The 22,764-nt window shown below is 32.5% G+C and overlaps 1 protein-coding gene across 7 annotated transcripts in view; it reads right to left on the bottom strand.

Annotated features, from left to right (window-relative positions):
- FRY (FRY microtubule binding protein) overlaps positions 1-22,764 on the bottom strand; it is a 179,952-nt gene that overhangs the window by 63,834 nt on the left and 93,354 nt on the right. For all 7 annotated transcript variants that reach the window (XM_060686269.2, XM_060686272.2, XM_060686267.2 and 4 more), the window contains 14 exons: positions 20,620-20,721; positions 17,613-17,716; positions 17,152-17,260; positions 16,594-16,680; positions 15,491-15,662; positions 13,778-13,910; positions 13,047-13,154; positions 10,250-10,505; positions 8,614-8,796; positions 5,541-5,627; positions 4,366-4,625; positions 3,539-3,728; positions 1,313-1,437; positions 361-418 (listed from right to left, as the gene is read on the bottom strand). In XM_060686269.2, coding sequence (XP_060542252.2) covers positions 361-418; positions 1,313-1,437; positions 3,539-3,728; positions 4,366-4,625; positions 5,541-5,627; positions 8,614-8,796; positions 10,250-10,505; positions 13,047-13,154; positions 13,778-13,910; positions 15,491-15,662; positions 16,594-16,680; positions 17,152-17,260; positions 17,613-17,716; positions 20,620-20,721 — 1,974 coding nt within the window. The remainder of the gene's footprint in view (positions 1-360; positions 419-1,312; positions 1,438-3,538; positions 3,729-4,365; positions 4,626-5,540; positions 5,628-8,613; positions 8,797-10,249; positions 10,506-13,046; positions 13,155-13,777; positions 13,911-15,490; positions 15,663-16,593; positions 16,681-17,151; positions 17,261-17,612; positions 17,717-20,619; positions 20,722-22,764) is intronic.

The following is a 22,764-nucleotide window of genomic DNA, read 5'->3' as shown; positions in this document are numbered from 1 at the left end:
CCAAACCACTGCATATCTTCACACATAATTTTTGTTGTCAAATAATTGAAAACTCCCTAAGAGACAACAGATCTTCCAACACTGTCTGATCACTACCAACTTCCAACTTTCAAATCAATAATATTTTTCATATTTCTTTTTTCTTTGTAGCATCTTTCATTGTGACAAATTAAAATGCTTTATGTTGCAAGTATTCTATTTTTTTATTGATTACTACTCACACGATTTTCAGATATCTTACAAAGGAAATTTTATAAAAAAATCAATTAATTTAATATTTTTGTCCAAAATAGATTTATTAATTAATTTCAATCCAATTTACCATCTGTTAAATATTTACAGTTTAACTTTATTACCAACCTCTGGTCTTCTCTCTAATGCTTCCTTCATTAGAGGGTGAAGTTCTTCCACTAATTCCCTAAATTAAAAACAAAATATTTTTCAAATAAAGTTCTTTATAAATTAAGTAGGACTGCAGTTGTAATATGTATGAGAGTATATGCGCCTTCTCCAAACGTATGTTTATTTTTTGGGTGTATTGTGAAAAGAGACAGTGAATTCTTGAATGTTTCCACAAAAAACAGCTCAATAACCTTGTGATGGTGTATATATATTGAAGGCACATCAAAATGATTAAGTTCTTAAAAACAGGAATACTCTGCTTTAGATGGAGGGTGGAATTTATATAAAGATCTCCTAGAAGAGCAACTATAGGTGGTAAAATGTGAAACTTATCTAATAGATGAGCCCAACAAATTCCAGTTAAACAATGTCATTGAGGAATCTGAGACTGTGACCTAGGCTTCTTTTTTAATAGTAAATTTATTAAAGTTTTATTAAAGTTTACAGTTGCAACTAAGGTAAAGAATAACAGAAACTAAAAAGAAAAAGAGTGCAGAAAAGAAAGAAAAAAATAATGGAAATATTAATTAGATATTTTTTTTCTTTTTACAATTTTGTAGTCCCTTAATTCAGGGTAGATTTGGGGCGACTGGGTGGAGCTGAGCGTTTATTGGTCAGATGCCCTTCCTGATGCCTACATGGAGTTCACAGCACATATTTTTTCTTTGCGCCCTAAGAGAGAAACATCTACCACTTGAACTCTCAACCATAAGTATTATAATTACCATGCAATATAACAATTTTACTTTTTAGTGTTCTGCATATTATAGATTATTTAATAAATAAAATGCCTTCTGCATTAATGTTTCAAAATTTATGATCAAGATGTTTACAGTTTTCTATTTAATTCAGTATTCCAATAATAGTACATTTTATTACATTTAATACTAAAACAAATTTAGTGCAATACCTGAAAACAAGAGCATTAGTTCTTCCAAAGCCTAGTACAAGTGATTCAGTTATTTCTATGCTTTCAAGTCTCATCAAAGGCACTAGCTGTTTTAATAACACACCAACAGATGGAGTTCCTATAACCTAAAATAAAACGAAAATAATTTTAATGGGTATGGTCATTAAAAATATAAAAAATTATGGCTAACAAAGTATGCATAGTTATAACTGTTGCTAATTAATTTTTAAAACGCACATTTTGCAAGGGAGGATTATGTTCAAAATAGCCAAGAAAATAAAATAAGCAATATAAATGGCATGTTTATTAAAGCAATGTTTAAAGGTAGTTCAGCAGCAGAACTGTAACATGTACTTTTCTCTTTAACATACACGATCTGATTTACTCCTGTTTAATATCACCGCATCTTTGCAAGAATGAGATTGGAAAGACATTTCTGAATGGTATGTCGAGTTTGGTAATATATTGTTTTGGAATAGGGTCATTCTCAGTTGAAAATTAGATTTTGGTAACTTATCTCACATCTGATCTATGGAGTTTGGACATTTACCCTGAAGATAGAGGATTCAATTTTATTTTCTTCAAGACTACTGAATGCTTTTGCTTTAATCTCTTAATTATAGCTCTGTTTAAAAATTCCCAATACAGAAAATACATTCCTGAGTACCCACCCTGCCACAACATTCTTTATTATCTGCTGAAGAAGGGGAGAATAAACATTGTGTGAGTTGGTGGCAAAACAAGAACATCTAACAGAAAGGCCTGCACAGCTGGGGACATTTAAAGTTCTTTACCCCAATATAACAATAGAGACATTCCAAAACCCCAATCATTGTTTCAGAAATGATTATCAAGAGATTTATCTCTTTCATTATCTTTCACTTGACCTCATTGCTAATTCTGAAAAGAAAGCTTGCCTTTTACCCAAAGGTCAAGCATCTGAGCCTGGTGCATTTCAGAGACAAAAATGTAATTGGCGGAAAATATAATCCTAAAAGCAAATGGAATTATATTTTCATACTTCTCTCCTGCCAACAGAATGGCTTACAAAGCACTAGGTCAAACCAGAGGGAAAGACCAGATCATTCATTCTTTGTTTTCCAACTTTTATACCTTGCCCCAATCTTGAGCTGGTAACAATGGACTAAAACAGAATACCAAAACTAACTAGATAAAAACAATAAATTGGCCAAGGAAATAATGAGACTCTGGGCAAAAACATTTGAAGGTGCTTAAAAAGGATTGTAGTATTAACAGTGCCTTACTGCTGGGGGACAATTGTGAGACTGCAGAAGATAGGTTAACTTTTCTGGAGGAGTCCATTCAGATCTGTTACAATCTTTCTTCCCATAGCATAGCACTGCCCAAACATTTTAGTGCAGAAACAATAGAAATAAACATGAGAAACCCTCTACATTTATATTTGTGAATGTGCTACCAGAATGAAAAATGTGTCCATATTGGTACAATATAGTTGGTAATGCTATTGGAATAGTGAGCTTCTAGCTACAACACAAAACTAATAATATTTTAAAATTTTATGGCAGTTTTTGCTCATACCATGAAGGTAGTAGCAAAAGAATTATCACTCAAAAAGGAAATACTAACATGGTTACTTGAATCTTATCCATTAATAATGAGCTAAAGACCAATCAATATACATTTTATGATACCCATACTTCCATAGTGTAAAAAAAACATAATTTGGGGCTATTTGGTTTGAAGAAAAAAATGATCAAAACTGGATGACAGAAGTGACTTTTGATTCCCATCCTACAAGGATTCCCCAAATTTTTGAAAATCCAACTTTGCTCCTAAACATGGGGTTAGGCTGTTTATTGAGCCACAAATATATTTTTAAATATACTCTAATGAGTGATCTTGTCCAGACATCCTTTGGGAGATGGGTGGCTTTCTAAATTTAATAAAATAAAAGTAAAACTACAGTATGTCCTGCTGAGGCCAATATTGCTAACTCCAAGTGGCAAGATATCTTCTTCAATTCCTCTTTTCCAAAATTATATCCTAACAACAGATTAGTAGTTACAAATTTGCTTTGTGCATATACTGCAACACCTCTTTAAAATCTACAGGAAACAGCATATTATATATACGAACAGTTTCGGGACATTGTGCAAACCTGTATAATAACTATAAACATATCTGTATAATAACTATAAACATTTTAGTCACTTTATAAATTCTTCTGCTGAAATATGTAATTACCTTATTATCATAACTAATGGTACCATCAGGCGTAGTAGCCATGATCTCTGGTGTAGAAACACGCAGATGTCCAGGACTCATAATGCTGGGTTTAGCTACTCCAAAGCAGAGAATCAGATAGTTTCTCCACAAAGTTACATAATGATCCCCAGTGCTGGGTGTACTTGTTTTCTTTGCATTCACAGGACTACTACAAATATGGTTTAAAATAAACATTTTTCAAATTCAAATATTAAATATAATTTTGTTCTATAGTTTTTACAATACCAATATGATGAGGAAAAAGAGAAAGAAATTAAGACTTTGAGTTCAACCCAGTTATAAAATGAAATTCAGTTAAGAAATTGAATCAACAGCAAACTAGATATTTCATTCTAAAATCTTAGAGAGTAACAGCAGGTTAATAGTAAACAAGATAAAGCGATGGTCTAACTCAGTAACTAGCCTTATATCATTGAGCCACACTTTACTGAATGAGTGATATCACACTAAGCATAACACAAAACAAATAACTTGACTTAGCATTTCATATAGACCTGATCTATAAAAGATACTTTCCAATGTACCTAATAGATAGATAAAATAAATATTTTTTAAAAAAGTGCTTGAAGTCCAGCTGAAATACTTTAAATAGACCACGCAGAAGCCTTAAAATATAATTATTGTTTACAAATATATAATTCTCATATATTCTTGAACAGTTAGATTTATTCATTAAAAAGTAATCAAACATATCTAACAAAGTAACCTCTCTGAGGTGGTTCAAAAATAAATAAACGTAAGCTTGAAAACAGGTAATATTAATAGGTAACGTTAACAGAACTTACTTTGGATCAACCAAAGGCATCACTAGCTGTAGCCTTGTAAATGCATAAGGCCAAGCATAGCTAAGAGCTGTAGGACAATGCTTCGGTAAGTTCTCTTGCCTAAGAAAACTGAAAAGACAGAGAACCCAAGGATCTTTGACTGACTGTGCAAATATCCAGACATGGGAAGGGCTTTTTACATCATAATGGCTATTAACAAGTACTGCATTCCATTCTACCAGCCATTGCAAATCCACATTATGTGTTAGTGGCAACGTTGTCTGTGAAAAGAAATGAAAAGAACGATATCTCAGAAAATCATCTACTTTTCATATTTTCTTTGGTACAAAGCTCTGCTAGATATCCAGGCCTCATGTCTGATGACAAGGCTCTTCTCTACTGGGATGGATTCTCTAACATATATACAACTGACATTACATTTTGCTGATTCAGCATTCCGTTCCTGATTTATTTACATATCTCTTATTTTAAATAACCAAATGTTCTGTTTATTGCAGTTGTTTCTTCAGCATTCAGATACAGAACAGTTTGTCTTCATCAAAATCCACTTGAGGAATTGGTTTCTTAGTTCATTTATTTGGTTAACTTACTCAAGCTCTGTGCATTTATATTAATCCAATAAGCAGACAGTCTGTTCTTATGGAAGATGAAGTGCATTAAATTAGCAGGATAGACCTAGTAGATAATGGAGCTGAACCTGGTTCTATGGAAATCTCTGGATGGATTGACACAAATAATTCTTGACTTACAACCACAATGGAGCCTGGAATTTTGGTCATAAATTTTGGTCATAAATCAAGGAACCGTATGACTAGACTTGATTTTATAAATTTTTTAATGGTCATAGCAAATCATCTTTGCTGTTAAGTGCTGTTAAACATGTCCAATGGGTTTTTTTTTTGCCAGAAAGTACAGCAAAAAGTCCCATCATAGTCATGTGACTAAGAGCCAAAGCAACTGGTCATAATTGCAAGCCAGATGCCAAGAGCTCAAAATGTGATCAGTGATTGCAGAGGTGGGGGTGCAACTGATTGTAAATCAAGGACAACCTGTAGTTAAAATTGCTATTAGAATTTTGATTTTCTGCTAAAAATGGAAAAATCTATAAAACAATAATTGCAGGCTACAATGTTTATTTGGCATGTATATATTGTTAATGATGAGAAATTACTTACTGAGTCAGAAACAGCCACATGAATAAAACTTTCTAGAATAGAAGAACTTAGCTGGTCCATAACATCAATCATAGGTCTATCATCATCCTGTACACATGAAAGTAGCAATAATTAATTGCATGTCTGGAAATGATCTCTCTCTCTCTCTCTCTCCCCCACACACACTCCCTCCCACCCCTCTGATGGGGAGAGCATTTTGTAAGGTAAAAGATGAATAATCGTAATCTCTTACAGAAAAAAGTGACTCAAGTTATATTAATAAGAATTATCAAATTTATCAAAAGTAAGTAAACACTTATTTTAGGGCAAAACACTATCACTTTATTGACAGTTTTAGCAAGCACATATTTACACTTATGCATGTATTCTCTAGAAAGAATGTGGTAGTGAAGTTTATCTCTACTTTCCCAGAGCATTTGGAATTACATTATCAGTAGCTAGAATATTTAAGAAAACATTCTTTTGACAGAAACTGAAGCTTTTCCTTATGAATTCCAGCTATTCCAGTAATGCTGGGAAGAAAAGAAATAAACTGCCCTACCTTGTTTGTTGAATTTTATTCATGTTTCTGCAAGTGATAAAAATAAAAGAGATACCATACCCAGTAATTACATACTAAATGTCGTGTATTTGATGACGTCTTAATCAAATCTGTTAAAATACTCCCTTTTATATGTTTCAACAGTTATATAAATGTGGCACCAATTAATACCATAATCATAGCAATGTGACATTCTGTGTTTACCAAATTCTATGTGATTGAAGTCAATATAATCTAATGGTCTGAAAAAGTAGATTACTTTTTGCTAAGACATCCCAATGGCATGAAGCTAGAATATTTTGAGCCTTCTTTAACAATTACCGTATTTTTCGGAGTATAAGACGCAGCAGAGTATAAGACACAGCTTAGTTTTTGGAGAGGAAAATAGGAAAAAAAAATATCTGCCTACTAGGTATTCATCTGCTAGCGTCCTTAATCTGGTCAGCTTCAGCACATTAGCTTGCTAGTTTTTTATCCCGCTTGGGGATAAAAACCAGCTTCTAAGGCACAGCTGAGAGGAAGCAGCAATGAGAAAAGCAGGCAAAGCTGGGAAGATCGCTTCACTAGGTAGCGCCTTGTTAGCGCCTCGTTAGGGCTGAAAAAAGCTTTGAAAAAGCTACAGAGTATAAGATGCACCCAAATTTTCAGCCTCTTTTGGGGGGGGGGAAAGGTGCATCTTATACTCCGAAAAATACAGTAATAGCAATAGCACTTAGATTTATATACCGCTACACAGTGCTTTACATCCCACTCTAAGTAATTTACAGAGTCAGCATATTGCCCCCAACAATTTGGGTCCTCATTTTACCGACCTTGGAAGGATGGAAGGATGAATCAACCTTGAGCCTGGTATGATTCGAACTGTCAAATTGCAGGCAACCAGCAGTCAGCAGAAGTAGCCTGCAGTACTGCATTCTAAGCACTGCGCCACCATCGCTCTTGTAATGTAGGGTTACAAACTAGGAATTCAATGTCCATGATCTTATAGTTGACAAATAGGTTTTAATAACCTTTATTCCAATGTTTCTCAACTTTAGAACCTTTCTCAACTTTCTCAACCTTTAGAATAGGTTGAGTTCAACTCTTACGATTCCTTAGTTAGCAGAGATGGAACTCTCAGTATTTTAAATTGCAAAGGTTGAGAAACACTGCTTTACTGTATTAAGACCACACTGCCACCTGGTTTTTCCTGATGTCATACCTTATAAAAATATTAACTGCAATGTATGAAGAAATATTTTTACAACATCTCATATCAGGAAGGGGCAGTTGGTGACTTGGTCTTAATATGTCTTAATAGCAATGCTCCTTCCCAAAACCAACTCGGTTCAATAATCAATATTACACTATTTTTTCTAGGCCTGAAAAAAATATTAGCTGGGTAAAATAGACAATGAGAAGCAGGAAAGATGATTTTAAGAGTGAGCAAATCACCTTAAACTTGTGTAGTCCCTTATTAAGATTGAAAAAGGCCTTCTCATGTAGGGAATAAAATCTATTTCAAAGCCTGCAGTATAGTTTTGGTATTTTCACTGTTCAAAGGTAGCTTTAATAACATCTCTGCAAAAACAAATTCTGCTCCAATTTATAGAAAGAAACAAAAACAGCCCCTCTTGTATATTGCCGTGCACGGCCCTTCCTGAGCTCCATTTTCACTGGCAAAGGGCTGCACACTCCAGCTGAAAACGGAGCTTGCGAGCCTGTTTTCGCTGGTAGAGTGCTTGGGTCACCACAGGTGCCGCCCGACACAAGTGGAATCAAGCTGGCCACGCCCACCCTGGCCACACACACCCCAGCCCCCCCAAGGTCAAACACAACCCTGATGTTGCCCTCAATGAAATCGACTTTGACACCCCTGTCCTAACTCATTTTCTTGTAGCTCAGAAGCTGCAAGAAGCTACTCTTAACTGATAGATATTTCTGGAAAATTTGTAATATTTATTGCTATTATTCTTATTATCAGGCACTCATTTTGGAAACCTCAATACTTTAATGTAAGCAGTTTGGGAAATTTCTTGGTGTTTATAATAGGTTTACTGTTCTCTGATTCAATATGTTTTCATCTTTAACCATAAATTAAATGAGTAAAATTAAACTAACTTAAAATGCAATATCAGATACCCCATAGAATTGATATCCATATGATACCTGCACATTTTCACTGCTGGGGTTAAATAGCAGCTTTTAAGAAATTAATCTTGATCAGAAATGTAATGCATATAGAAATAACTAACCTTATTGCCTCTGCCATGTGGTCCTAATCTGAACTTTCTATAGCCAGAGTTTATATTTTTAGAACTCTAAATATAAATCACATATCTTTTGCTGTCATAGCTGATTTGGCACTCACTAACTCTCACATCCACAACAGTGATGAAAACTAGAGGAACCTAAAAGCAAAATGTATTGGTTATTGATCTTGGTAGGGATTAATTTTTAAGTAAACTTGCACTAAACCTCAGTCCAAACTGATAAAGCGAAATTTCATTGTTGGGGAAAATCAAAGTCATGATACAGTCAAGAAAGCCATACCTCTGCTTGTCCTAGTGCATGAAATAAAGCACGGACCTCTCTGAGAATCAAAACTGCCAATTTACGTGTGGCAACTTGGAAACTGCAGAGTAATACCAGTGCAAAACCTTCAACAGCATGCAGTACATTTGAATAAGAACTTCGCTCAGTTTGGGTCCTTTGACTGGATCCATTTGCTATCAGCTGCAATATAAAGCATTTATTAACTCACCCAAGTATATTTCAAGTTTTAGTCTTTAGACTGTTCTAATATAGAAAAATATATAATTTGAACTGTAAAATTTGAAATAGAAACAAAAAGGCATTGACTTGTATGTTTTGCTGTTCACTGAAATAATAACTACTTTTCATTCTTATTCTTCAAAGCATTACCCTGTGTTATGCTGGTCTATGGCTGTAATAAAGATTTTGATTTGATTACCCTGTGGTGCACAGTATGTATATGTAACATTAACTGTCTGACATTTGATTTCAGCCATAATTGGATTTTTACAACAAAAAAAATTGATATTTGCTTCCTACTACTACTTAAAATTACAATTAGGACAAAAAGAGAAGCTCAATTTCCATGCCAGACATTTTTAAAGCAGGTCTATAAGCATGGGAAACAAATATTCAAATCTCATCATCCATAATTTTGAAAATTTAATATAATTTTGCATTACATAAATGGCCAAATCATGCATTTCATCTAAACTGGCTAATTCTTCTTCTGCAAAATAATTATACTTTTATGGAGATGCTATCCAATTAAAACAATTTCAGGATATGTAGCATAACCTATCACAGTGGGACAGATCTGAAAAGCAAAATCCAAACAATAAGAAATGCAAAGACTCAGTAAGAAACCTCCTCTGAAAACACCTAGTCTTGTTACCGTTCTCTGTTGGTTGAACAAAGCAGGGTTGGAACAAATATATATAACTGCAGAAGGAATTAACTGGAAGAAAACAAGGTCCTTTCAGGGTACTAGTTTATAATCTATTTATAAAACATTTCTTTATAATCTTTTTATAAAACATTTTTCTGTTTTTCCCACTCTTAAGCTTATTTGTGGTAACATTATTTAAACACATAGAAATTCCAAGAAAATGCTCTTCTTTCATTGTAGGCCCTTTCTTGTTCTACTGATACACAATAAAGGCCTTTGTAGTTAACTATGATGAACAATGCCTGGGAAACATCAGGTTCCTCAATTATATTTAATTATATTAAAATATATAATTATTAAATATAAATATGATGTAGTTCTTCGTGTGTGTATCATAGTACAGTAATAAAATATGTGTGGATTAGGTATTTCCTCCCATGTTAGATATATATGATATTGAGTATTTTTCTGTTTTCTTTAGCTGTTACTAGGACTTGAGCATATCTTAGCTCAGTCACAAACTGGCTGCTTCAAGCACCTTTCCTGTCCTTTTTATATGGTGATGAAATTTGTAGACCTAATTTTCAGGGAGGTTGGAATTCTACATGAATTTTTTGTGGATTTGCTCCCTAGAAAGTATGGATGTAGGAGGCTACTACACTTGCTGAAAAAACAGGTCTGCCAAATTTAGAATGGGTACTCCAATTCCATAAAGTGAAGGAACATGTTAAGAAGGCAGTGTTATCTTTGCTTTTAGAATCTTACCTCTGAAGATCTGACTTTTGTCTGTTCACTGGTCTTCCCAGAAGTGTGTATTGTAAGCTTCCATTGTGTTAGCAACTGTAACAATAATTTTAACGATGTGTCCAGGAGGCTATTATGCACATCATTCACTTCACGCAACAAAAAATTTGTGAAACCAAAAAGAACATCCTCTCTCCAATCGACAAAATCAACTAGTAGTCCCTGAAGAGAATTTTGAGAAATGTGCCGAAGTTCATCATCCATATGTATAGAAAGCCTATGAAAAAAAAAAGGAAAAAAAAGTGAAATGAAAATTATGGGCAATTTCTATAGCAAAAATAATTCCAGTTTCTTTGTAATAGCTACTCATTTAGATCTACAAACCATTATTGTTATAAATTTATTCTCAGTCAACATAGTTTAGTATCTCTAATAACAACATATAATGCAATTTGTTTCTGAGGAGATTTGAGTAAGTTTATATGTTAAACTTTTCTTGAAATAACTTATCATAAAGTATTTAATTTTGAAGTAAAATGCAATGCAAATAGTATCATAAATTTAATCTTGTTTTAATTCAAGTTTAGTTAAGATAGATGATAGATATTTTTATTTTCAAAATAAAGCAGTAAAGCTCAAGACACAAACAACATTCTTAATATTCTGATTTCAACAAAATTACCAAGCTATCTATATAGATAAATACCAATTCATCTTCATAACAAGCAGGCTTTCAAGAAAGCTACCATTCAAAACTAATTTTAAAAGTATTAATATTTGCTCAATTTCTTACAGTTTATTACATCTGAGTTCTGATTAATTTTGAAACTTTAATTTTCAAGAGATATCTAAACTATCTAAACTATAATTTTCTCCCCTAATCTCTGGTATGAAAAAAATAGTAGACCAACGTGCAAAGTGGTATTTTTAATACTTGTTTCAACTTTTAAATATAGACAAAATGATGCCTGACATATGATTTCTACTCTAATTCATACAGTTCCTTGTTTTTTGGCCATTCTGATGATCAGAGTTAGTAAGAGTTAAAATTCAGGATATCTGGAAAGTACTAAATGACCTGCTCTGCATTAGGAGATTACAATACTATAGATTGAAAAACCAGGAAATATTTTGCTTCTAGCTCCAAACATAACAAGGATAATGTCCTTCATTTGTTTAAAAATGCCTTACTAACTTTATAAAACTTTATATAACAATATGCAGTTTATTTTAGAGTATTCACTATTCTTTCCTCTGGTAATTTAATTTAATTGAAATGAAATTGGATACTGACTCTACCAGCTCATTCCTAGTACTCTTTTTATAATGTCATACATCAAAACTGTCACCGAATGTCTGAATACAGAGATACAACTGCAATACATTTGACACTTATGAAATAGAAACAAACCAGAGCTCCCCAATTCTGGGAGAAGATGCACGTGAAGACAGATACTGGAAGAAGACTAATAAAAAAACTGAATTTGCATACTAGTTTTATTTTATTCAAACTAAATGAGTTAGAAAGAGAAACTCAGAATAGCAATGGTTGGTAGTGTGTATATAAACAATAATGATAATATTTGTTATCTGGTTCATAATTCAAGTTTATTCCAGCAAGACTATCTTAAAAAATAATAGTGTTTGTTTCTTGTCCTGTAGTTGTGTAATGTAATATCACAATGAGAATTTGGAATGAACTGGAGTAACTGATTTGACATTTGACACATGCCTTAGAATTTTCTTCAGCTGTTTGAATACAAAGGAGTGGCAAATTATGGCACATACATACTGACATCCATTTTTGTACTTGAATCACATGCAAGAACGCCTAGGGTGGCACTCGTATCATGACACCCATTTTGTCATTCTGAGTGTTATATATGTATGAATTCCTTTCTGAGGAATTTCAAAAGGTGCAGATACTATACATAGTGTGTTTAATATTTAACTGTGACTAGCACTATAAAATGCTGATTTTTGAAATATGAAGAAGGATATTAGGAGGTCAACATCACAATGTTTGACATGAACACAGTTTATTCTTAAGCAAACATCTTAATCTAACAATGTTTTAAAAACCCACACACTGAAGTTATTCAAAGCGTATACAATAATAGCAATAAATAGGTATGCATTTCAGCTAACCTGCAAAACGAAGGCAAATCAACCCACCATCAATCCTGGGGCCTGCTAGTTTGTTGACATTATTTGCAATTATTACTTTCCAAGCCCCAGACAAACAAGAAATACAGGGAATGGTGATACAGGTAGATATGAGGGTGATCTGAACCTTAAACTGGCAAATTTAAGTGGGTAGATGCTTGAAGTCTGCTTGATGGGTTCAATTCTATATTTTAAATTTAGCAGTAATTTGGTTGGCTACCGCAAGCCACGTACATTGAGTAATATTAAAATCTCAGATTTAAACTGATTATTGTTATGCTTCTAACATAACATTAGAAACATTATGCTTGAATGTGAGATTTGTTAATCAGTAAAGATAAATTTAAAAAAATGGAAGACAATTTTTTTGTATGTGTTTTGTTATTTTCACACAGAAGCCTAAGCTGATTGCTCACTCTTCATAATCCCTTAGAACAGCTGTATCTTTTCTCAGGAAGCCATGGTTGGCTTCAACAGTTACAGTGAGATACAAAAAAAAAGTGATTTATGGAATTGCCAGCAGTTCCTACATGCATCCAAAACATGTTTCAATGCTCCTTCCAAGAAGCTACAGAATCCTATTATGGCTTCACAAATTGATCAGCAATGTCATTTTTAATTCTAAAAATTCTTTAATATGTACACAATTTACCTTGATAGCAAGTCAATTAGCTCTAATTTAGACATCCCATCAGGAAGGAGTCGTGGAATAGCAGCAACACAAGTCCTGAAAAGGTCAATTTTTGGTTTTCTTTCGCCTCTGAAAAGAATATGAAATTGATTAATCACTTTTTAATACCAGACAGAGGAAAGAAATATATATAATCACGAGTATCAAACTTGTGGCGTCACATTGCCATCACGTGAAGTTTCATTATGTTATTCCCCTTTGTGGAGCTGAGGTGGGCATAGCCTGCGCATGACACATCCAGCCCACGGGCTGCCAGTTTGACACCCTGACATAAACAATAGTAAAATGATAAACATTTATCTTATTAATCATTCTCCCCAAACATGGCAGTAATTATTTATAAATCAATCCAGTCTAGCAAAAGCATTGTGGTACTATTCTATTGCTAAAATCAAATTTGTCTCAAAACTCAAGTAAGATCTTGTGCAAAATCAGAGCTATGATGAAAAAAAGTAATTTTGCAGAATCACAAAGGAGATGCTAACTCCACTACTGTTTTTAAAGGATTATAAAGAAAGGCTATGATTAACTACAATTCTGGAATTTATTGTCAATGTTTCTCAACCTTGGCAGCTTGAAGATGTGTGGACCACAATTCCCAGAAGTCTACCTATAAAGATAAGGTTTTGCTTTTTTTTAAAAAAAGAATTAAATAAATTCAGTTCAATATCAATTATCATTTTAAGACTTACGTGATCATATCTTCAGGTTCTTTGTTTAACATTTGTATATTTGTGAGCATCATGCACCGCCCAACTTCTTTATCAAGATGCCGCAGTATGTTGTCTACAGCTTTTCTTACTTGAGAATAATACATTGACATGCCTAGAAAAACATATAATTGAAGAACCCTTAAAATGTATATCTAAAATTTCAGGAAAAAATGTGAACATGTGCATTTTAGGTGTTATCATTGACAATTGATTATTTTGATCTGTAATAAAGATGTTCTACTTCACAATTTACTTTGGACTTGAATATTAATGAACCAAATGAAGAAAATATAAATTAAAAAAAACCTGTTCCCTCACAGATAAGTGAAATGCAGAAAAGGAACTTACATGCAGATTATAACTTTAGTATCTGATGACATTATATTAATGGAGATCAGAGCTAGGAAGGATCATAAAATGAGGGTGCTAAAGAATGGAATAGAATATAATTTTTTATTGGCCAAGTGTGATTGGCCACACAAGGAATTTGTCTTGGTCTGTATGCTCGCAATGTACATAAAAGAAAAGATACGCTCATCAAGAATCATAAGGTACAACACTATTGCTAAAGCAATAGACTCCTTATGTGATTCTTAGGCAAACTAGAAAGTGAGAGTAAAACTTTTTTTTTTTTAAGTCACTGAATATTCCAGGTACTGGGAGTATGATTTTGTTTACTTAAATCTACTTCATGAATTTCCTGATAAAATTATTTTGAGATAAGAATAAGTCCCAGAAAATGCTGAATTGCATTGGACCAGCTGAATCCAAGATTTCTGGTAGAAAAATTTCAGGTGTCCCCAGGATTTTCCCAAACTATGGTGTTTAGGATAGAATCAATGCCATTAATTTATAAGCTAAACACATAGTGATACAAAGGCAGATGTTTAAATTTAGAACAAACAGCTGTATACCCTAAGCTCTTTTTTATAAAACTCTGAATAGAATCATATAAGATTCTTAGAGAAACATTGCTTTGCTTTGTATTATACGAGTAAGCATAGGACTTGTTCAATTGGTCAATTAGCTCTAAATAGGGAAACATTTCTAACAGCAGTATTGAATCAAACTTATGGGCTGGTGCAGGATCATCTCTTTAATAATGCCTATATCCTTAAAACTCTGGAATTTCTATCAGCATGCTGTAATAAGATAATGGATTTACAACTATCCTTTTCCTGTATTTACATTCAAGACATATACAAGCAAAGGACTGACACTACAACTAGTTTAACAAATGGCCATTAACAAATCTTTCCTTTAGAATACTGCTTTATTTTTTCCCAGTAGTTATAACTCAATATTAATCATGTGAATATTACATTATGAACAGTTTTTCCATGTGATTCCTATTTTGATTATATAGATTAATAATTACTAGTCCTATTCTGCCAGAGTTAAATTCTGCTACAATTTAATACATAAATAAATAAACATTACACCATAATAAATGGGTTATACATTATGTCACTATATATTTGCATAATTTTTGGTTGCTACTGGCAACTAGAAATTATCCCCAGGCAACCAAACTGTGATTCAACTTCCCTCAAGCTGCATTCTCCAAAAGAAGCATTTGGGTATACTCAGTTCAACAGTGAAATGAAGTCTCAGGGCTGGCAATGTGGGTAAAATTTGGGTCAAGCTGTCATACACATTTGTGAACAGGCAGAAGACATGTCTGATACTTGCCTATCATTTTAGCTTCCTCCTCTGTGAGAGTTTTGCTCAAGTATGTTTTCTTCACTCGTAGCGTGTTTCCTGAAGGCAGTACGGCTCCAGTAACGGGCATTGGAGGCTCTCCATCTTTTTGCTGCAAGCTATCCGCAATAACCAAGAAAGCTCTCAGACCAATATTCATTCTCTGCAAATTTAATGGATGGATGATGAAAGCAAAATAACAATTATGTGGTTAGCAGTGATGCATTTTTTACTCTCACCTGACCTGAAGAGATTACACTGAAAATAGCTGGAGATCAATGCAGTATCTCCAAAAGATTCCAAAGAACACGTTCCACGTGTGAATTTAGATTCCAGTGAGAATTAAAGAGGACTGATAAGAATACAGTAACATGGAAATGGTTGTGTGAAATAGTGGGGTGTCAAGTCAGTAATTGTAGGTTAACTAATTACTCAAGAAACTAGAAGTATAACAGATACAGAATATTTGTAAAATATTTAAAAATGTGCTACAATTAGCAAACAGGCCAAACTGTTGCTTTTTCTCTAGTTTTCTCAACACGACATAATCGAGAAAACAAGCCTTCTCTACTGAAATGTGTACCCAATGGAACAGTCTCTCATGGAGATCTGGATAGCCCGAATCCTGTTTGTTTTCTGGAAGGTTGCAAAAACCCAGCTGTTCCCTCAGGTGTTAGGATTGAGGTGATAGCACAAGTAGGCAAGTCTGTGATTAAGAATAATGTGTGAAATTCCTCAGCTTTTGTTTTTTGTTATTTATTATATCTGCTTTTTATTGTATTTAAACTGTTTTTATTGGTATATCCACCAATAGCCATCCAAAATTATCTCTTTATAATAGGGAGCCATATAAATTTCAAAAATTTCTACAAACTACGTGGAATTGTTCCATGTATGTAGAGCACTGTAAAAACATGTGCTTAGGTAGTGTTAAAGAGCAATTAAAGACTTGATGAACGATACAGATGAGAGTTGATCTCTTATGCCAAAACAAAGAGCACTAGATAACACTGACCCACTTTCTTTGCTTTTCTCTTAAAATCATATTATACTTTTTTAAATCTAAAAAAATAATAATAATAATGATACCTTACCTCTGGATTTAGACTAAATGCTTTTGCTGGCTTTCCAACGCAAAGGAAATCAAATATGATTTCTTTCATTGCAAAATCCAAACGTTCCTGTAGCAAAATATATATTGCACATGAAGATATGATAACATTTGTTGCATCTCTAGTGCAAATCTGAGTGGAATGATCAGAGTTTTAAATCAACATAGAATTCCAACTTATTTTAACAAGACCATATTTATAACAAGACTTTCTACATAAACAATGAATGGAGATTACTGCTTATCTAGGAAATTGTAAAGCAGAAGGCCTAATTGTAATGTATCCTATGTAGAATTTAAATATCATATCCTGATAGATATGAGATGATATAATTGAGACGTATTCAATCCATTACCAGAATTTAGTGTAGTTTTCAATGTGAGACTTTTCTATAATCCATCCAACTGAAAGCTGAAACTGACTATTTAAGCACGTTATAACTAAAGAAGCAAAACTCAGACATGCAAAGTAGAGGAAACATAATGTAAAACTTAAAAATAAAACATTCCATCGCTTAAAAAGCATAAAAGTTTTTCAAACCTGTGCAATAAACTGTATAATTTTCACAAAAATGTTCAGAGGCATGTCTCGGGGTACCACACCTCGGGAACCTTTTGGAAAAAGGGTTGTGATGATTGTTATAAGCCGACTGTAAAATTAAAAAAAACAAAACATTGTGACAAGTTCATTTCTTGCAATATAGCTTTATGCTACCTGAATCAAACTTTTGAAAATAGAGACAAGAAGAAATTCCCTGTGTCAGGAACATACTGTAATACTGACAGCACAGCAAATGCAGTTAAATAAAAGGATAATTCCAGAATGTAAACTATAACCCACAAATATGCCCAGGATATTTATCAAAATGTAACTAAGATATTTTATCTCTTCCTTTGCATTATATGGCACTAATTATACTCTTGAATTATTCTGAAGGTAGCTTTAGTGATTTGCTCACTGCATGAGAAAAATTACATTGAAATATGAATATATAACAATACCTTTGGGTAGTTGTATTGCTTTCACATTTAATTCTAATCATATAAACCCATAGCAGTCTGTAGAGAGATTCCAGTGCAACTCGAGCCATTTTTGGATCTTTGTTCTAAAAAAATAAAATATTGTAAATACTGTAACCTTGATTTATATTTCATATAACGGCTAAATCTTAAGGCACATACATTTTTATTCATGGAACCTGAAAAAGGGTATTTTATTTGTAATGGACCTATGAGAACTATTAAAACTGACAAATCTACAAAATATGGATTATGGCCTTGTTTGGGATCCTGCAAGAAAAGGGGGAAAAATACATAGTAGACTTTATGCCAAGAATGATATGAGAGCCAAAGTATTTGGGCTATGTTCTCATGGCATGAACAATCTGAGCTAAGTAATGATATTAGAGAGAGCGAGAATTAGATACAGCATGCTGCATTTTTGTGGAATTGAGAAAAACGAGAAGTATGTAACAGATCTGAATGAAGTAATTTTGTGGAGTGCAGATGAGGAATATACATGCCAGAAAGAAAAGGTGAAGATAATGAATTAAAGGATCAAAATGTATGGTATAGAATGAAGAAATTATAATATATGTATTATATATTATAAAACATATGGTAATTAAATTTTGAAAACTGAAACTGAAGCTAATGCTGTAAATGTTTGAGTACAAGGAGAAACACAATGAAAAGAAAGTAATATTATGAATGCTGACAAATTGTAAGGCTGCATCCTATAAATGGTAAACCTGGAGAACTGCTAAAATTTGGATGATAAGTAAAATAATGCTATTATCATTCCCCTACACAGAGGGAAAGATAGCAATATAACATAAACAATAAAAAATACATGTGTTTCTTTAGTATCAATTAGATTTGATAAAAGTAATGCATGGTGATCTGAGAGAGTGAAATAGAGAGCAAACATTTAAGATATTTAAAATTATGGTGCTTCTAACTTGAAATATATATGCTTGAATTCAACAGATTTGAGAAAGAACACTATTTTTTCACTGTAGCAATGGGTAAGACATGTCTTGTCTATATACAGTATCTTAAAAGTGCAGAAGACTTCTCAGCCTTTGGAATCAGAAATATTCTTACTGGCGATAACTTTTAAGCTTTGAATAGATAGATATGTCTTCAGCTTTGTTTTGTCATTGAAGTCAAGCATCTACTGTAATTCTTAAGTGTGCTGGAAGCTAAATAATCTGCTACACAAACACAACATTTTCATTTGGAGTGTTCTTTTAAAGCCAGCTGAGCAAACTGACTTGAAGACAGATATTTTTTTAAAAAAATGGCAAGATGTGAATATTTCATATCTCAAGCATATAACTGGTATATGACTTTTACATAAAAGTCAATGTTACCTAGTAATTGTTATTTGTAAACCAAGGTGTTTATGTATTGTATGAACTCAGACAAATGCATTTCAGTGAACCATATGATTTAGTAAAATGCATACGAGAATCATATATTAAGATTTGTGTCCTTTTTGTATCACATTATGTTGCTATTATATGTAACTATGATAGATTAATCAGACTTCACCGTAAGTGTGGTCAGATAGCTCATTTGAAATAGGAAAAAGTTTGGAAAAGGGCAACAAGGAACAAAGTTGCATGATGAAAGATGAAAGAACTGAGCATGTTTAATTTTCAGAAGTTGAAGAAGTAATATAATTGTAAAATACTGGTTGAAATACCAGGTCAAGACATGTTCTTGCTCTTTATGGATGCTCTAGAATGCTCTTTCATGGATGCAGGAGAGAATGTGGAGTCCAGTTCAGAGAAGGTGTCATTGTAGTTATGTTCAACCAGTTATCCTGAACCTGGGTTCTCCTTTATTGGATGTATTTAATCAGACATTAGAAAACCATTTGTTGGGGATGCTTTCATTTGGATTCCTGCATTGAGCAGGAATTAGAACTGAGGCCTAAACAGTTCTTTAATTCTGTGATTCAATAAATGTTCTATGACACCACAGAAGTTCTGCTAAGGATCTGTTAGTTTCCTTTACATTTTGCTAATTAAAAGCAATGCAACTATTTAGCTTTGTAACCAATCAACCTTTGCAGAAATACCACAGAAATGCTCAAATTGAATTTAAGCAAAATGAGTCAACTTTTCAGTAAATAATTTTAAATATAATTCAATGAATAACAACATTCAGATAGTATTTATGCAGTAGGACAAAAGAATTGGTAGCAAGGTTTAGAAATAGGAAAAAATTATTATTTATTGTAAAGCAACTGACAGTTTTTAAGCAATGTTGTTTTATCCAGCTAAACATAAAAAGAGAATAAACTTGGCTGTTAAATTATCTCACCAATCATAATTCTATTTATGATTAAAAGCCATATTTCAGTTAATAGAGCTGCAATATTTTTGTAGGTCCCACTTACCTTTTTTACCTTTCAAAGTACAAAGATTGTCATTCATTTATTTTTAACCATTATATTAAGTATTCTTAACAACTATATTAAGTAGATGTTAAAGAAAATAATTATATTTTCTTTTTAATAGCCATATCTTTAGTCTGGACTGCCTGAAGGTTAGTTGTTTCTAACTGTTTTTATTGTTTAGTATTTGTATTTTTAAGCAATTCAGTCTACCAGAGAGGGCAGCTATAATCAATTCTTCTTCATCATCATCCTGTTAAATGTAAGATGTGGACTTTATTATTTTAAAAAGAGTAATCTTATTACATTTACAAATATACTTGCAAGTACTAGTTCTATTTTATTTTAAAGGTACTTAATTATGACAGACTTAATTATGACAGAGGCTCTATATCATATAAATGCATCCTGACTGAGTCAGTATGCTATGTGTATTTTATAATTAGTAGAGATTTGGAAAACCATGTATTGATTTGCAAGGAAGTCTCTAAATTAAGAATATAAAATTGCACAGGTAGTATTGGCAGATTCATGACACACATACCCAGAGCTAACTACAAAGCAATATATATATATATATATATATATATATGATGTACTAACTTTGAGATTGGACAGGCAGTTGTTGAGAAAAATATGCCATCTATTTAGAAAGAACTGTTTTTGACTGACACAAAGCAGGCATGTTACCAGAGGATACAAAGCCTAAATAAGAGACAAAAGAAATACAAGATTATTTTAATGACAACAAAGGAGAAATCTAATTTATCAACAGATCCACAGTAAACATTAGAGCTCCATTTCTCTCCTGGTTTATATTAAATGCATCAGCCAATATAAACAATGATTATAGAATTCAGAATTCAAACAATGATTTTTTAAAAATAAAAAATTAACTCTTACAATTTTTAAAAGCTTATTTATTATGATTTTTTGTGATCATTCAGTATAAATGAAGGAATATGTTTACAATTAAATAATAAAATACTTCTATCTAGCGCTATCCAGGACACTTGAGATGCGGTCCAACATTATGCAGCAATAGAGTGGAGAATAATGTAACATTCCAAGGACAAATTGTAGTAAGATGTAAATTATTGTACCAGTTAGATTTGTTGAATGTTAAGAATCTGCTGTCATGAAGCTAATAGAATTCCCACAGAATAGACTATTTGTATAGACTAATGTGGCCCTCGTCTTTAATGGATAAATTAACAAATGCATTCATGGTAGTGACAAAAAAGCAGTTTGAGTTCTTCAAACAATTGGTATTTTTTTCATCCCATTTTATATAATAATGAGCCACTAAATAAATGTTTTTTCTTAGAACTGTATTTTATTTGGCTCTGTTACTGGAAATAGCCTAGAGAAATGGCTTGTCCCTTATAAGGTCACAGAAATGTCTTAACTCTCCCGCAACACTTCAACTATATTATTTTCAGTTAAAAATATTCTTAAAGTTTCATTTTCAATTAAAATATTGTAATAAAAAATAAAAGATTCCACAATTCACAGGTCAAGTACAAAAGGGAACGCTAGATGATCCAAAATGCATATTTGGGTAGTTTTTTGTCCAACTTTTTGTCCTCTTCCAAATGTTCTACCTTGCACTTTCAGTTTAATGGGTTTTTTCTTCCCTTTCCCCCTTTTGTTTTGCTTAAAAGCTAGAAAAACAAAGTATGATTTATATGTACTTTGGAGAATGTCCACTACATTCAGTAGGATTTTAACACTCTCAGCATTAAACGAACTATTTAAATCACAACCGTTCATCATTATTATCAAAATCAAATCAAATGTTATTACAATCATTGATAAAAAAAACTTTAAAATATAAATTACAGAACAAAAATAAAATTAGTTGAGGTCAGATGATAGTGTCTTCACTACCACCTAATAATAGAGGGCAATTATCCTTGTTATACCTAGGTTAGTGTCTCATAATAATAATTTAGTATAAAACATTTCTGTTTTGTCTGAAAAGCACTGGAAGATTGGTGCTTTATGGTACTTATAATATCTTGTGTTCCTCTGATTCTGATGCAAATTGTTATACTAAATCATCTACTTTCAACTTAAACTGTAAATTGAAATATTATAAAATACTTTTGATTTTCTTAAAGCCTCATTCACTTTCAATTGATCTAGCCAATGGACATGATCTAGTTAAAGAACCACATCTTATTTCAAGAGTTAACCATGTATCTGAATCTTTCCAAATGACCTCAGTTAGACTTAAAAGTGATTACTTTCTTCACATTCAGCATAATTATTTTCTTACAGTGACTCATAATATATTCACATTTGCAAGCTTCATTGATACAGTTTAACAACTGTTTAGCAAATTGAAGAGTTAATCTTTTAAATATAAATAAAATTGGAACAGTGCTAACATTTACCACTGCTGCCGAATATTTATTGAGCCATTAATGAATGCAGAAGCTTCTCTCCCTCCCTAACCAGGTCCTGTACTTAGGATATTAAAGGTATTTGAGGAAACCCAATGCTTCGGAATAATTAACCCACAAAAGTAATATAATTGAATGAAAGAAGGAAACGCTAAGATCCAGTGCATCGTATCTTCATCTCTGCTATAGCTTTTCAAAATGAAATGTCTATGCTACTATTAAGTTCATACAAAGTATAATTATACTTGTTTAGTAACATATCCATTCACTCTTTTAAGCCTTATGATAACCGCTGGACTATATTTCATGTAGATGTGAAATAATGGTGTGCTTTTTTTTA

Source organism: Pantherophis guttatus, chromosome 5, assembly GCF_059756535.1.
Source record: "Pantherophis guttatus breed Tessera chromosome 5, ASM5975653v1, whole genome shotgun sequence".
In the NCBI taxonomy this organism is placed as follows: domain Eukaryota; kingdom Metazoa; phylum Chordata; class Lepidosauria; order Squamata; family Colubridae; genus Pantherophis; species Pantherophis guttatus.
This window is presented reverse-complemented; position numbering and strand designations above follow the sequence as displayed.